The sequence below is a fragment of the Pezoporus wallicus genome, unplaced genomic scaffold (assembly GCF_028554395.1).
Source record: "Pezoporus wallicus isolate ANWC-B61680 ecotype Strahan unplaced genomic scaffold, APGP_CSIRO_Pwel_v1 contig_608, whole genome shotgun sequence".
NCBI lineage: Eukaryota > Metazoa > Chordata > Aves > Psittaciformes > Psittacidae > Pezoporus > Pezoporus wallicus.
In genome coordinates this window covers 79,929-94,438 of record NW_026639059.1, presented here as the reverse complement: position 1 = coordinate 94,438, position 14,510 = coordinate 79,929, and the positions used below count along the sequence as shown (strand labels likewise).

Genomic DNA, 14,510 nt, shown 5'->3' with positions numbered 1-14,510 from the left:
ACAACAACAATATTAGCACTGGTTACCTAGTCTGTAAACACAGGGTAAAGGGTCGTATTTTTTAACGTAAGTTTGTATGCCGAGTTCCTAGGCGTGTGCACACAGACTTTATCTTTTCTTTTTTTTAGCTCTAATGCTCCTGATTCCCATAACAGCAACACACACCTATATACTAGTTAAAAACTAAATAAATAAAAAAGTAAAACCTAGAAAATTCCAACAGTTTCATAGGCAAAACAGCTACAGACTGGAAACAGAAGTTTGGTGAGGAAATACACATTACTGAAATGTGCTTTATGCTGCCCAGTGAAAACCTGATTTGAGTAGCTTTTGAATCTAGTTAATCTACAAATTGATCTTCAAACTGGATACAGGTGCCTACCTTAGGGCTGGACTGGAGAAACTAATCTTCCACCTCACTGGCTGAAAACAGCAGTTTGTGTCAGAAAACCAGTACAGAGGTTTTACAGAACAATCATTTCCCATTCCTCTAAACATCGTTTGGCCAGCATCAGTGGCATTCTGCAGAACTATCAGTTGTTTGAACTAGTATTTGATGGGTGGAACTCTTTCCTCAACACCTTTATAAAACATTGCAGTCAAAAATCACACTGTTTTCGATAAATAATTTTAAGTTATTCTGTACTAAAACAGTGATCTAATCACTACAAGCGATAACAAGCCGATGGAATGGCATTAGAAAGCACAAACAGGTAAAAGACCAATAAAGCTCAAAACAGTGTGTATGGTTATATTTGAATTAGATTTTTGAAAATATTTCCAGAAGTTGAGAGACTCTCTTCAGTTTAAGAACGGATCTTTTGATACTAAAGAGGGAGTGAGAATCCTGGACACAAAATGATGTGTATTTACCACGATGGTTAGTATCTTGTGATTGTGATGCTCTGGGTAAGACCAGAAAAATGATTCAAGGAGGGAATCTTACCTTTAAACAGTGACTGTAAAATGCACCCAGACAATACAGAAGACTCTGAATAGCAAAGATTTTTAACAGATTTCAGTAGGACTTGCATTAGATCTGTAGCTAAATTGCAGACTAAATGTATAAGGAGAAACTATAAATAGTGAAGTATTACTTTTAGTAAACCCCATTATCACATAAAACTTGATAATTTGGCTTACTACGTTGTAATTCATTTATTTACTTGCCAGAAGACACAGGATGACAATTCATCTAGTTTCTTCCCATAAGGTAAAATAAAAAACTCCCAAGACTTTACATTTACATGCAAGCATCATCTAAAACGTGTACCAGCATGTATAATTCAAGATTAAGGTAGATTTTTATTGGAAGATACTTCATTTTTCCTTTCCACAGTTTCAAATAAAAAGAGTTAAAAAAAACCTTAATTCCCTTTCTAAACAACGATACTGGAGTTCTTAAAACATACATAAAGGGCACATTAAAGTCACCTGAGGTCTATACACTGTGCAATGCAAGGTCATGAATCACTCTCCTCCTGTTTACATTTTCTTCAGTATGTGTGCAATGAGACTAAAATATAGCAGTACTGGGAACATCAACTACATAAAATCACAAAGCACTGTTCTAGATAAAATTGTCTCTAGTAATTATAAGCTCTGCATTATAATAAAGAGAGGTACCAATGACAGGATAAAGAGAGAGATCAAAGAAAAATACCTAGGCCCTGTGCAAATATCGGGAAGTGATACTTAGCATGGACCACACCGTTGGCTTTTTTTTCTCATATTAATAGCCTTAGAAGTTGCAATGTGTTATTACTTTGAAAAAGGGAATCCTATTTATTTTTTTCAGTGCTGTTTTATGAGGTTTAATCTCTAAGCCATGATACAAGTTACTGATTCAGTAATAGAACACATAATTGGGTAGAAAGCTCTTGCAGGAATGAAGTGGGACAGTATACTAAAAACTTTAAGTCAAATCACAGATTCTCTTTAGGTCATTCTTGACTTTGCTCTTCTCACTTCAAATATTCAAATACCTGGACTAGTGGGAGGTGTCCTCCTGCCTGTGGCAGGGGGGTGGAATTAGATGAGCTCCCCTCCAACCCAAATCATTCTAGGATTCTATGATATATTATCAAAAGCCAGCCAAATTCTTTTCTGCTTGTACAAGAAGAAATAAAGTAGGAAAGTAATCTGTCCACAAGTACTCTTTTGGATACATGTAGGTCAGTTAAACGAAATGCGTGACAAGGCTACACACCTCTAATCAATCACCTGATTCCATATTTTGCAATTACTCTGTGCCAAGCAGTTCAGACTCCGTTTTATTCCACAGAATTTGCACACTGCGGTTTTCTGTGCGAGGAACCATTTTCCCTGAACTCTTACAAAAATAACTTGAATTATGAATCATTCACAAATTAGGGTGGATGAAAATAGAAAAACTGCATGGTACCTATCCATAAATCTCCACCTAAATCAATGGTCCTTATTAGGTGTTCTTTACATTAGAAAATGGTTCTGTGCAAGCATATGGATCAATAGCTGTCCATGTAAAACACAAACCAATGTAATAAAAGATGGTTTTAAATGTGAGGGAATTTGGCCTGCCATGACAGTTTCATCTTAAGAGTGTTAGCTGTGTTTTTTAAAAAACTCTTTTCATAGTGTCACGATAGTGTCCGTATTTTATGAGCAGTTTATTTTGGCAGTATTTTCCAAGACTCAAATGGAAGGCAGAAGCGTAACTGCTGTGGCTGCAAAGTTTATCATGAGAGAATATTCCTTTTTTGGTTTTGATTCAAGAGATTAATTTTCCAAGAACAACAGATGAACCAAATCCAAAGGCAAAAAACTTACCAGCTTTTTCCTTTTGTCTTGTTCAGTGGGAGGTTCCTCATCATCTGTAACTTTGGGCTGTTCAAAATGAGCCATCAACATGCAGCTAAGAGTGGGAATAAAAATAGTTTTAACATACATTATCATTAAAAATTATTTTAAAGCATATTAAAAACACAGGACAGATACGAGGGAGTTTGATAAAAGTCAGGCAATCTGTTAGCAAGTACTTTTTTGGCTGAGAACAGTGCATCTAAAGAAGTCTGAATCCATGATTTAGGTTACCTACACCCATATAACAACCTCAGTTATCACCATACTTTAGCTCAAGATATGGCTTGAAAATGCATTTCTGGACAGAGAAAACAGACTATGTATGTTTTTTAAAAAAAAAAACAAAACAGAAAACCCCACTGCTCCTAATCACAACTTCCCAAGCTTTCCATGGAAGTGCTAGACAAGCACTGTATATCCTATCAACATGAAAACTAGCAAAGATTTCTCACTGCATCCTTATTTTCCTTTGAGATCTTCAAAAAAAGGACCAGGAAACAAAAGATAGTCACTGCTATTGGATCAAGACACTAAAACATCTGCAAGACACTGAACAATAATACTTTGAGTGAACAAAAATGAGTTAGCTTCTGCATTCATTTATTTATACTTTTTTTTTGGCAAATAAAGCAAAACTTTAAACTTCTTGTTTTTTCTGCCCTCAACTAGTAGGTACCAACACACACAAGCAATAGCTATATACAAACTATTATTTTTGTAACAAGTAAAACCAGAAAATATGGAAAAAAAAATAAAATTAGAGGTTTTTCTGCCTCTTGAAACAATTTGAATGCACTTTAAAAAGATACTGGTGGAAGCTATCCTATGGTAAATAAGCTTTCCATTCACTTTACATTCTTTACATTGAAAGAATACACAAATATTCCACCACTTCATCAAATTTTTACTAGAAAATATGCTTTAAAAAAAATATTTGAAAAAATCACTCAGGCGACAACAACCTGCTAACGTGTAGTAGGTATATTTTATGGCAGGAAGGTCAAAATCCACATAAAATGAAGCACCTAGAGAGATGCACTTTATTGCTTATTTTCAGCCCTGTACTACTGTGTGATTTTAACTGCTGCATTCCAAAAGCAGGTGAAATGTTCCTGCAGTTAAGGTGAGTAACTTGTTTTAAAATCACCTAAATGAAAAAAAAGTTGTGATTTTATGTGAAAGTGTTCAGACTTACTCTGTTTACACATTTAATTTTCTATTAACTTGTGTTTACAGCTGTATGAAACAGTTGCTAAACACCATGGCAGAATGGTCAATCAATGCTAACACAGAAGCCACTTTCAACAAAGGGATTATTTCAAAATAATACAGCAAATCTCACATTTCCTCCTCTCATAAATGGCATGATTTCTTGCAACTCAGCTTATGGACAAGGAGATAAAAACGTCAATTGCCAAAATATTCAAGATTGAATTAACTTTTTCAGACCTTTATATTTTAGGTACCAGAAACAGTAATTTAAAAAAACATACAGGTATGGAAGGAAAAAAAAAAATTTATAAAATTGGAAAAAAAGCATGAGCATTGGTGAGACAAGACTAGAGTAATGGAACGCTCTCCTTTCCAGAAAACCTGAGTTCCGTAAAGCTCTCTTGTAGCTATCCCTAGAATGGAAAATATATATGCTAGTGCAATTTATTTGTATTGTATTGTAAGCCAGGCAGTCCTTTTCATAACCTAACCAAAATTCCTTCTAAAAATTGGTGAGACCTTTATCTCTGCAGCTGTATTTGGAAAGACTCTTCCAAAATCCTATTGCTCTAACTACAACAGTTTCTTTAAATTTCCAGTTTACAAGTATTCCCAGTCAGCCACACTTAAGCCAAAACTGTCATTTAATTTGTTTTTCCTGTAAGTGTTTACCCTCATTCATCTTTTAGTGGTTGCAGTTCTATACCAATTCATCTTGAGATTTCTATGCTAAATATGAATGTTGTTTTAGTCTCTGCACCACAGTAATTAGGTATTAGACAATCATTGGAGTACACAGGTTTTTTTCTGAACCAGTTTGGGCTTAAATCATTCTTCTTCAACCTGGAGAGCCATCGTTGTGCACACACCTCCAGATGAGTGCTTTCACTTTACTTTCAGATGGTGTCAAAATATATAACCCAAATGTCAGAATCTTTCAAACAGCCCATTCATTATCTGTCAACAGAAATATGTCTTTGGTTCAGTGGGCCTGTATTTTATAAAGCAAAAACAATGCCCAAAGTTCAGAAGAGTGCAGTGAGGCATTCTATAAGCCTTCAAGCTTAACATATGAAATGAACTAGGACAAAGTTTTATTTATTTCCCTGTGAGAACGCTTTTCAAAACATGCGGCAAAACAACACATTTAGAAATAGAAGGGATTATGTAACCTTGTTTCCAATAGTAAACAGAACACAGTGCCAAAGAACATTCCCAGACTTTAGAATGACATCTTCTATACTGAGAGTTGAGGCCAGGGTTGGGAGGAATGGAGGTGGAAGTACTTTTTCAAGCAATCCTTGGGCATAGCTCAGGCTCCGCTGTATGGACTCTTCTCCTTGCACACTTGCATGCATACCACCTATTTTAAGAGGAAAACTTAACAGATTGCACGCAGGCTGTTCTGTGCCAGCTGGCTTCAGTACCAGCAAACATTTCCTTAAGCAATTAATTAATTAGCTCAGATACGGTCTGTTCCATCACCAGGTAATCACCTGAAAGTTAGAAAAGGTTTGATTCTTAGCATCTGGTAAATACTGTTATTAGAATATAGTGTGTGTAGGGCCATCTTGCAGAGTGACTGCTTTTAATATCTTACGACTCTCCATCATTCTAAAACTATGTAATGACTGAAAACACAGCATTAACAGATAAATCATAACTACTCAGTTTTGTTTTATTTTTTTACTCTTCCAGCTTTGATGGAATACCACCAGGGTCAGCAGGAGATGAGTGAGTGCAGTGCTGGAAGGCAGTGCACTCTGAGAAGCCCTGACACCACCTTCCTGGCACAAACAAACTCTCGGCTCTGGAAACTGTCTTTTGAGGTACGCCATGTGGCAGCAGGTGTGTTAAGCAGAGCAACTGAAGGGGTGAACCGCCCTTGTAGGATAGATTTTTAAGCTCTCCAGGTTGTGAAGTAGTGTATGCTAGGTCCACTCAGTGAGGCTGACGCATCTGGGAAAAGATCTTTGTGAAACTCTAGGTATCACACTGAAAGAAAATCCGATTGACATACCAGCTTCTTGCATTGTAATTTCATATTTAATAGTCAAGTGATCAAAAGGCAAATCTTAGCACGTGAACATTTTACAACACCACTGTCATTTTAAGCCCTTCCCTTCCTCATTACAACTACTGTTCATTATGACCAAAAACTTCCTATGTCAATAAAACACTCGCTCTTGTGAAAACAGAACTCTTACAAGCATGTTTTAACTGCCTACAGATTTTTCCAGTCAAAATGCTGCATATAAAAGAGTGCTACTACTGTTAAACCCACAAAAATTAATTAGATTTTTCACTTACTCTTTGTATGTTCCTGCTTCAGCATCTTCAGTCATAACATCATGCAGCCCTTCTACTGAAATGTTGATGATACCACAAAATTTATCTTGGATAACACTGCAAAAGAGCAAAATTTATCTTGGATAACACTGGAAGAGAACAGGAAAATCACTTAGCTAGAGGAGCTAAACAGGAAATTCGCTCAGCAACTGTAAAGCACATTTACCAAGCAGCATTTTCATTGCTTACTGCTTAGCTGAGCACGCTACCAAGCAGCTGATTCAATTTTTTTTGTTTAATTACACAAAGACTTCAAAAATATGCAAACCTCATTACTCTTGAATAAAATAAAACTTTATGTGCTGCTTTTAAGAACCTGGAAATAATTGCAAATGGAATAAAAGAAAAAAAAAAATTAGTATAGGACTCAAGAAGCGAGTGGGGAAGGACATACTCCTGCTAGCCAGGAGGTCACAGTAGTGGCTTCTGTTCCTAACACATTTACACATTTTCTCACATCACTATTCAGTGCAAAATCTACAAACTCTTGAGTGAAGGGCAGCTTGTAAAAATGGTAGACCTCCCTACTGTTTTCTCTGTCCAGCCTTACCAGTATTTCTTCACCCTCCTAGGCAACTGAATGATTCCCCACAGAGGCTGACAAATACCTGCACCCAGTTCCGCACAAACACCACTTCCCTGATTTTAGAGAGAAAAATAGTGTAGGATTTCTTTGCTTCAACACAGGCATCCCCTGCCATCTGAAACACAAGGCTAACTAGGCTGTGTAAGAGAGATGCAAAGGACTGGTAGGTATCACCTGGGACTTGAAAACAGGTAAGTGCCTTTCTCCAGCATGAGGTGAAGGCCAGACTGGACATGCCCACAATGCCTAAAATTACACTAAACATGTTTAGACGCTGCTGCCTTGAGAATTGATGCGCCTGTAAAGTAAGAGCATAGAAACATCCCATGATGGATAAAGTAGGTCCTGCCACTTCCTAGTTAATGGAAAGCAGCTATGACTTCTGTTTCTATTCTGTGAACCACAAAAGGGTGACGACATATTGCAAGTATCACAGTATCACAGTATGCTAGAGATTGGAAGGGACCTCAAAAGATCATCTAGTCCAATCCCCCTGCCGGAGCAGGAACACCTAGATAATGTTACACAGGAATGTGTCCAGGCGGGTTTTGAATGTCTCCAGGGAAGGAGACTCCACAACCTCCCTGGGCAGCCTGTTCCAGTGTTCCGTCACCCGCACTGAGAAGAAGTTTCTTCTCAAGTTTAAGTGGAACCTCTTGTGTTCCAGTTTGTACCCATTACCCCTTGTCCTATCATTGTTTGCCACTGAGTAGAGCCTGGCTCCATCCTCGTGACACTCCCCCTTTATATATTTATAGACACTAATAAGGTCATCCCTCAGTCTCCTCTTCTCCAAACTATAGAGACCCAGCTCCCTCAGTCTTTCCTCATAAGGGAGATGCTCCACTCCCTTAATCATCTTAGTTGCCCTGCGCTGGACTCTCTCCAGCAGCTCCCTGTCCTTCTTGAACTGAGGGGCCCAGAACTGGACACAATATTCCAGATGGGGTCTCACCAGGGCAGAGTAGAGGGGAAGGAGGACCTCTCTCGACCTACTAACCACCCCCTTCTAATACACCCCAGGATGCCATTGGCCTTCTTGGCCACAAGGGCACAGTGTTGGCTCATGGTCATCCTGTCGTCCACTAGGACCCCCAGGTCCCTCTCCCCTACACTGCTCTCTAACAGGTCGTTCCCCAGCCTATACTGGAACCTGGGGTTGTTCCTGCCCAGATGCAGGACTCTACACTTTCCCTTGTTATATTTCATCAAGTTATTCCCTGCCCAACTCTCCATCCTGTCCAGGTCTCGCTGGATGGCAGCACAGCCTTCTGGCGTGTCAGCCACTCCTCCCAGCTTCGTGTCATCAGCAAACTTGCTGATAGTACACTCAATTCCCTCATCTAAATCATTGATGAATATATTAAATAATACTGGTCCCAGTACTGACCCTTGAGGCACTCCACTAGTTACAGGCCTCCAACTAGACTCCGCCCCACAGACTACAACTCTCTGCCTTCTCTCCTTCAGCCAGTTCACAGTCCACCTCACTACCTGATCATCCAGACCACACTTGCTCAAGTAAAGAGATGAACATGTTGGGAAGAGTGCAAAAGTTCCACCTACAAGCAGGGAAGAAACAGAAATGGCCTAACTAGTGATGGCAAACTACAACCCTCTTCTGCAACTGTCATCAACTGGAACATTTTCTTACTCCCTGTTTGGATTTTCAGGCTTTAATTTCCCCAGAAATGCTGCTGGTGTCTAGTAGGCAGAAGGAGACCTGTTCCATATTTGTTCAAAGGTATTGAATACTAAGTTCACGCACTGTAGTTTCATTGTACTTTTAACACAGACAGACCTACTTCTTAACACTCCTTCATTTTCTTTTCTTACTTGGGATGAAAACTGAAAAACTGGATAAATTGTAGCTCTTCGTTCATTAGTTACTGCACCTGAAAAACTTATTGTCAAACATACAACAAAATTTTACATATATGACAAGACACTTTATAGAGCAATGGATGTTTTGGAAAAAATGTGTATCAAGCCTGAACACTAAGCTTATAAAATATTTATTTTAAATTTATTTTTGTAAGATTATGATTCAAATCCTGTTCATTTTGTTTCCAAAGGATTATTTTTGTTCCCTTTTTTATTGAGCTACTGTCAAGTGCCAGGATCTGAACTGCATTTTGTATAATGAAACCTGAAATTCCTACATACCACTAAATGAAAATTGATACCATTTTCATGCAGTATGGCTTATTCTCGTTATCGTTGTGATGTATGTATTTTGAAAGAGACTTTCTCCCTTGCCAATAAAGCTTCCACATCTCATTTAGAACAGCAAAGTATTACTTGTTGTGAGACTGATCCTCTGTAGGGTTCTACTTACAGCAAGCAAGCAGCCTACCAACCATACTGCACCACTGATAAAGTCAGTGCTGCCTGCTCAGCAGCCTGCAGAATGAGCCCTCAGGACAGAGCAGATTTCTTCACTCACATCAGAGGTGCCTACCTATCACACCTCCCATGAAAGCTCTTTTGCATGCATGCACTATTAGTAACACAGGTTGCTATCCATTATCTGGTAGTTACAGTTCTTTCTTCCACTCTGCATGAAGAATCCCTAACTGCCACAGAAATTTTAAACTGGGAGGGAAGAGAAAGGTGTTTCGACCCAGTGAAGGCAGAGCCTTTTCATCAGCTGAAGGGCTAATTATGGTCAATCTATTCAGGGATGTTACTTTAATTAGTCAACATAAAAATAAATATTGTAGGCACAGCAGACTGATAGGAGCAGCACACTGTAACTTGTTTTCAAGGATCTGTGATACCTCTAAAAGAAACTGAGGACAGTGGCTGAAGACCCAAAATCTTGTTGACGGTGAGCTCCAAAGCACATAGGGAAATCATCAATTTCTTTACTTGTAAAGGATATTTTTCCTTCATTCCATAGAAATAAGGAACACTATTTCACTTCTTTCTTCATTGAAAGATAGATAACTCACGGTAATTCTTTTTTTGAGGAAAGCTAAAGAATGTAGATCTTCCAAAATGAGGCAACTGTTGCCTACAACTTTCAGTAAAGACAATACCTTTATCTTTTCTCCCTCTCCTTTTTCCCTTTGAATCAATTAGAATTAAACCTGGCGAGAAGGGTCAAGGACAGCAAAAAGAGCTTTTTCAAATACATGGCAGATAAAACTAACACCAGAGGCAATGTAGGCCCACTGATGAACGGGATGGGTGCCCTGGTGACAGAAGACACAGAGATGGCAGAATTACTGAATGCCTTCTTTGTCTCTGTCTACTCTGCTGCAGGCAGTCCTGAAGAGTCCTTTACCCCTGAGACCTTAGATGAAGTCAGGTCAACAGAGCGGTTTGCCTTAGTCGATGAGGAATGGGTTAGAGACCAGTTGAGCAATCCGGACATCCATAAATCCATGGGTCCAGATGGGATGCACCCGCGGGTGCTGAGGGAACTAGACCGCTCTCCATCATCTTTACCAAGGCTTGGGAAACGGGAGAGGTGCCTGAGGACTGGAGGAAAGCAAATGTCACTCCAGTCTTCAAAAAGGGCAAGAAGGAGGGCCCGGGTAACTATAGACCGGTCAGCCTCACCTCCATCCCTGGGAAAGTGATGGAACACCTTATCCTTGGTGCCATCTTAAGGCATATCAAGGATAAGAGGGTTATGAGGGGCAGTCAACATGGCTTCACCAAGGGGAAATCATGCTTGACCAATCTCTTAGCCTTTTATGAGGAAATAACACAGTGGATGGATGATGGCAGAGCGGTGGATGTGGTCTAGCTTGACTTCAGCAAAGCATTTGACACAGCCTCCCACAGCATCCTCACGGCTAAATTGAGGAAGTGTGGTCTGGGTGATCAGGTGGTGAGGTGGACTGTGAACTGGCTGAAGGAGAGAAGGCAGAGAGTTGTAGTCTATGGGGCTGAGTCTAGTTGGAAGCCTGTAACTAGTGGAGTGCCTCAAGGGTCAGTACTGGGACCAGTATTATTTAATATATTCATCAATGATTTAGATGAGGGAATTGAGTGTACTATCAGCAAGTTTGCTGATGACACTAAGCTGGGAGGAGTGGCTGACACGCCAGAAGGCTGTGCTGCCATCCAGCGAGACCTGGACAGGCTGGAGAGTTGGGCAGGGAATAACTTGATGAAATATAACAAGGGAAAGTGTAGAGTCCTGCATCTGGGCAGGAACAACCCCAGGTTCCAGTATAGGCTGGGGAATGACCTGTTAGAGAGCAGTGTAGGGGAGAGGGACCTGGGGGTCCTAGTGGACGACAGGATGACCATGAGCCAACACTGTGCCCTTGTGGCCAAGAAGGCCAATGGCATCCTGGGGTGTATTAGAAGGGGGTGGTTAGTAGGTCGAGAGAGGTCCTCCTTCCCCTCTACTCTGCCCTGGTGAGACCCCATCTGGAATATTGTGTCCAGTTCTGGGCCCCTCAGTTCAAGAAGGACAGGGACCTGCTGGAGAGAGTCCAGCGCAGGGCAACTAAGATGATTAAGGGAGTGGAGCATCTCCCTTATGAGGAAAGACTGAGGGAGCTGGGTCTCTATAGTTTGGAGAAGAGGAGACTGAGGGGTGACCTTATCAGTGTCTATAAATATATAAAGGGGGAGTGTCACGAGGATGGAGCCAGGCTCTACTCAGTGGCAAACAATGATAGGACAAGGGGTAATGGGTACAAACTGGAACACAAGAGGTTCCACTTAAACTTGAGAAGAAACTTCTTCTCAGTGCGGGTGACGGAACACTGGAACAGGCTGCCCAGGGAGGTTGTGGAGTCTCCTTCCCTGGAGACATTCAAAACCCGCCTGGACACGTTCCTGTGTAACGTTATCTAGGTGTTCCTGCTCCGGCAGGGGGATTGGACTAGATGATCTTTTGAGGTCCCTTCCAATCTCTAGCATACTGTGATACTGTGATACTGTAATTGGAAAAAAATAACTACTAACAACTCACTGTTACCAAGTAACATTACTGAAATGTTTACGAAGTATGGAATCATTAAACAATGAAACTATTTTTATAATATAAGACCCAGGGTGATGAAAAATAAAGACAGCATAGGCTCATTATGCTTTGAAATAAGAAACCTCAATTAAAGCTCAATAGTAACATAAAACACATCAGGCCTTACTTTCACAGAAGAGAGCACAATGCAAAGCAGCACAATGCCTTTTTAAAGGTGCCAAAATTAGCCTGCTTGTTTCAAGAAATACATTAGAAAGCCATATGAGTAGATTCAGAAGAGACAGGGACACTGTATTTAGATGAACTTTCAAAGCAGAACTATTAATACTGTCCATACTAAAATCTTAACATGGGAGGAAGGCAGCACTTAAGCAGTTTCCCCGCCTTGAACTGCATATAATCCAGATCAGCAATGACCAAACAACTGCACCAAGTTAAAACTAGTTTTATAACTACACAGCTTCCCAAAGTTATTAGGACAAAACCTCATTCAGTATGCAGCAAAAATTACCAAAAGACTGGCCCAGAATTAAATTAACTTCTATCAATTTGTTGAGATCTAAACCACTCCAGAAACATGAAACTAACACATATTAACATTTTTTATATTTCAGAGAGAATCTTTTAAGCTGTCTTTAAATAAAATTCACTTTAACTATAATGAAAACAAAATGTGGTAAATATTTAGGTCAGCTTGTATGAGTAATCTCAAACCTTTCCTTTCAAAGCTTGCATAGTTTGTCAGATAAAATAAAAAAGAAAACCACTGACCACATCTGTTCTGAAAAGAGTAATATTCATTATTTCCCCATTCTATCATTTCCAATACACTCAACTATTTATTAAACATTTTTATTATTCTGAGCTTTTATGTAAGAATTCAGAATTTGGATTTCAATTACCAAGATAGTTACTCTAAGTAAAGCTTTATCAACAGCTTAATAAAACATATATCACAATTAATTTTTTACTTGAATAAAATGGTCCCCTGTCTGCTAAGCACCTTACCCGGCCTATCAGACATGAAAGAAAAATTCTGTACGTGAAAACATACTCATTTTACATATTAAGAGAAAAATCTTCTCTGCTGTTCTACATTAACCAAAATGAAGCAGTAAACACCAAAACAGGGGAAAGTTTAATTTCATATCTTTAGTAGTGTATAGTAGCTTTGAGAAAGATTAATTAATTCTTTATTCCCACTAGTCCAGAAAAGAGGTGGAGTGGGACAAATGGAGATTACTTTGCACACACTGAGAGCAATGTAAATGATTATCACACACACACACACCCTCACCCCTCTTAGGAGCTGCTCCACGCTAAAGAGTAGTTCCTGTAAACACTAATGCAGCAGCTAAGACAACATTTCCAGGGGAGTCCTATGACTGACTATAAACTTGATGACCATAAAGTGCCATTTTGCTTCATGAGGGCAAACTCAACTGTCCTCTAATGTGTTCTCTAATTATTTTAATAGACATATGAACCACACATGTACATGAAAGGAGGTTCTTCCACTGTTTGCTATATAAGATTAGAAATACAAAAGGCTACTAACCACAAAAGAAAGGCATTTTCTCCACAACTGCATAATCAATCTCTCACTGTTAGTTTAACGCAAATTGTTGGCAAGCTGGATAATTAGAGGATGACTCCACTCCAAATGATGGCTTCCAACTGCTCCAGCCTTGCCTGAACTAACAGCTCTGACAGCATGGCCTTCCTTTCACGCTCCATCACTACAGGTGGTGAGACTCATATGTGGCAAACAATGCCAGAAGTAGCTTGCCAGTGGAAAGCACACATTCAGAGCGAATCTCTTGTGCTCTTCTGTCGAGAGCAGTTCTACTGTAGAGGAGGGAAGCAGAGACTAAAACATCAGAGCTATCCTCTACCAGATTTCTTTGAGAACTAGGTTTGTTCAATCTCAAACTTTGCCCATTCCAAAAACTCCTGTGTAACAAAGGCACAGCAGCTTTTTCAGTAATGAAAAGAGCTAACTTCCTCCCACTGAATTTTGTCTATTATTTCTGAAGACATCCATATAAAATTGAAAATTTAGAAATATAGTACATATATTTAACCATGCCAAGTGCAAGGTCCTACACCAGGGTTGGAGCAATCCCAGGCACAGCTACAGGTTGGGCAGGGAAGAGATTCAGAGCAGCCCTGCGGAGAAGGACTTGGGGGTGTTGGTTGATGAGAAAATGAACATGAGCTGGCTTCAGTGTGTGCTTGCAGCCCAGAAAGCCAACCGTATCCTGGGCTGCATCAAAAGGAGAGTGACCAGCAGGTCGAAGGAGGTGATCCTGCCCCTCTACTCTGCTCTTGTGAGACCTCACCTGGAGTATTGTGTGGAGTTCTGGTGCCCTCAACATAAAAAGGACATGGAACTGTTGGAACAAGTCCAGAGAAGGGCCACAAGGATGATCAGGGGACTGGAGCACCTCCCGTATGAAGACAGGCTGAGGAAGTTGGGGCTGTTCAGCCTGGAGAAGAGAAGGCTGCGTGGAGACCTCGTAGCAGCCTTCCAGTACCTGAAGGGGGCCTATAGGGATGCTGGAGAGGGGC

General features: G+C 40.0%; 1 protein-coding gene across 1 annotated transcript in view; it reads right to left on the bottom strand.

Annotated features, from left to right (window-relative positions):
- The window catches only part of IPO11 (importin 11), a 94,543-nt gene that overhangs the window by 2,102 nt on the left and 77,931 nt on the right, over window positions 1–14,510 (bottom strand). Inside the window, exons 29-30 of the mRNA XM_057413566.1 lie at window positions 6,364–6,459; window positions 2,809–2,893 (exon numbers count right to left, since the gene is read on the bottom strand). Of these exons, the coding sequence (XP_057269549.1) occupies window positions 2,809–2,893; window positions 6,364–6,459 (181 nt within the window). The remainder of the gene's footprint in view (window positions 1–2,808; window positions 2,894–6,363; window positions 6,460–14,510) is intronic.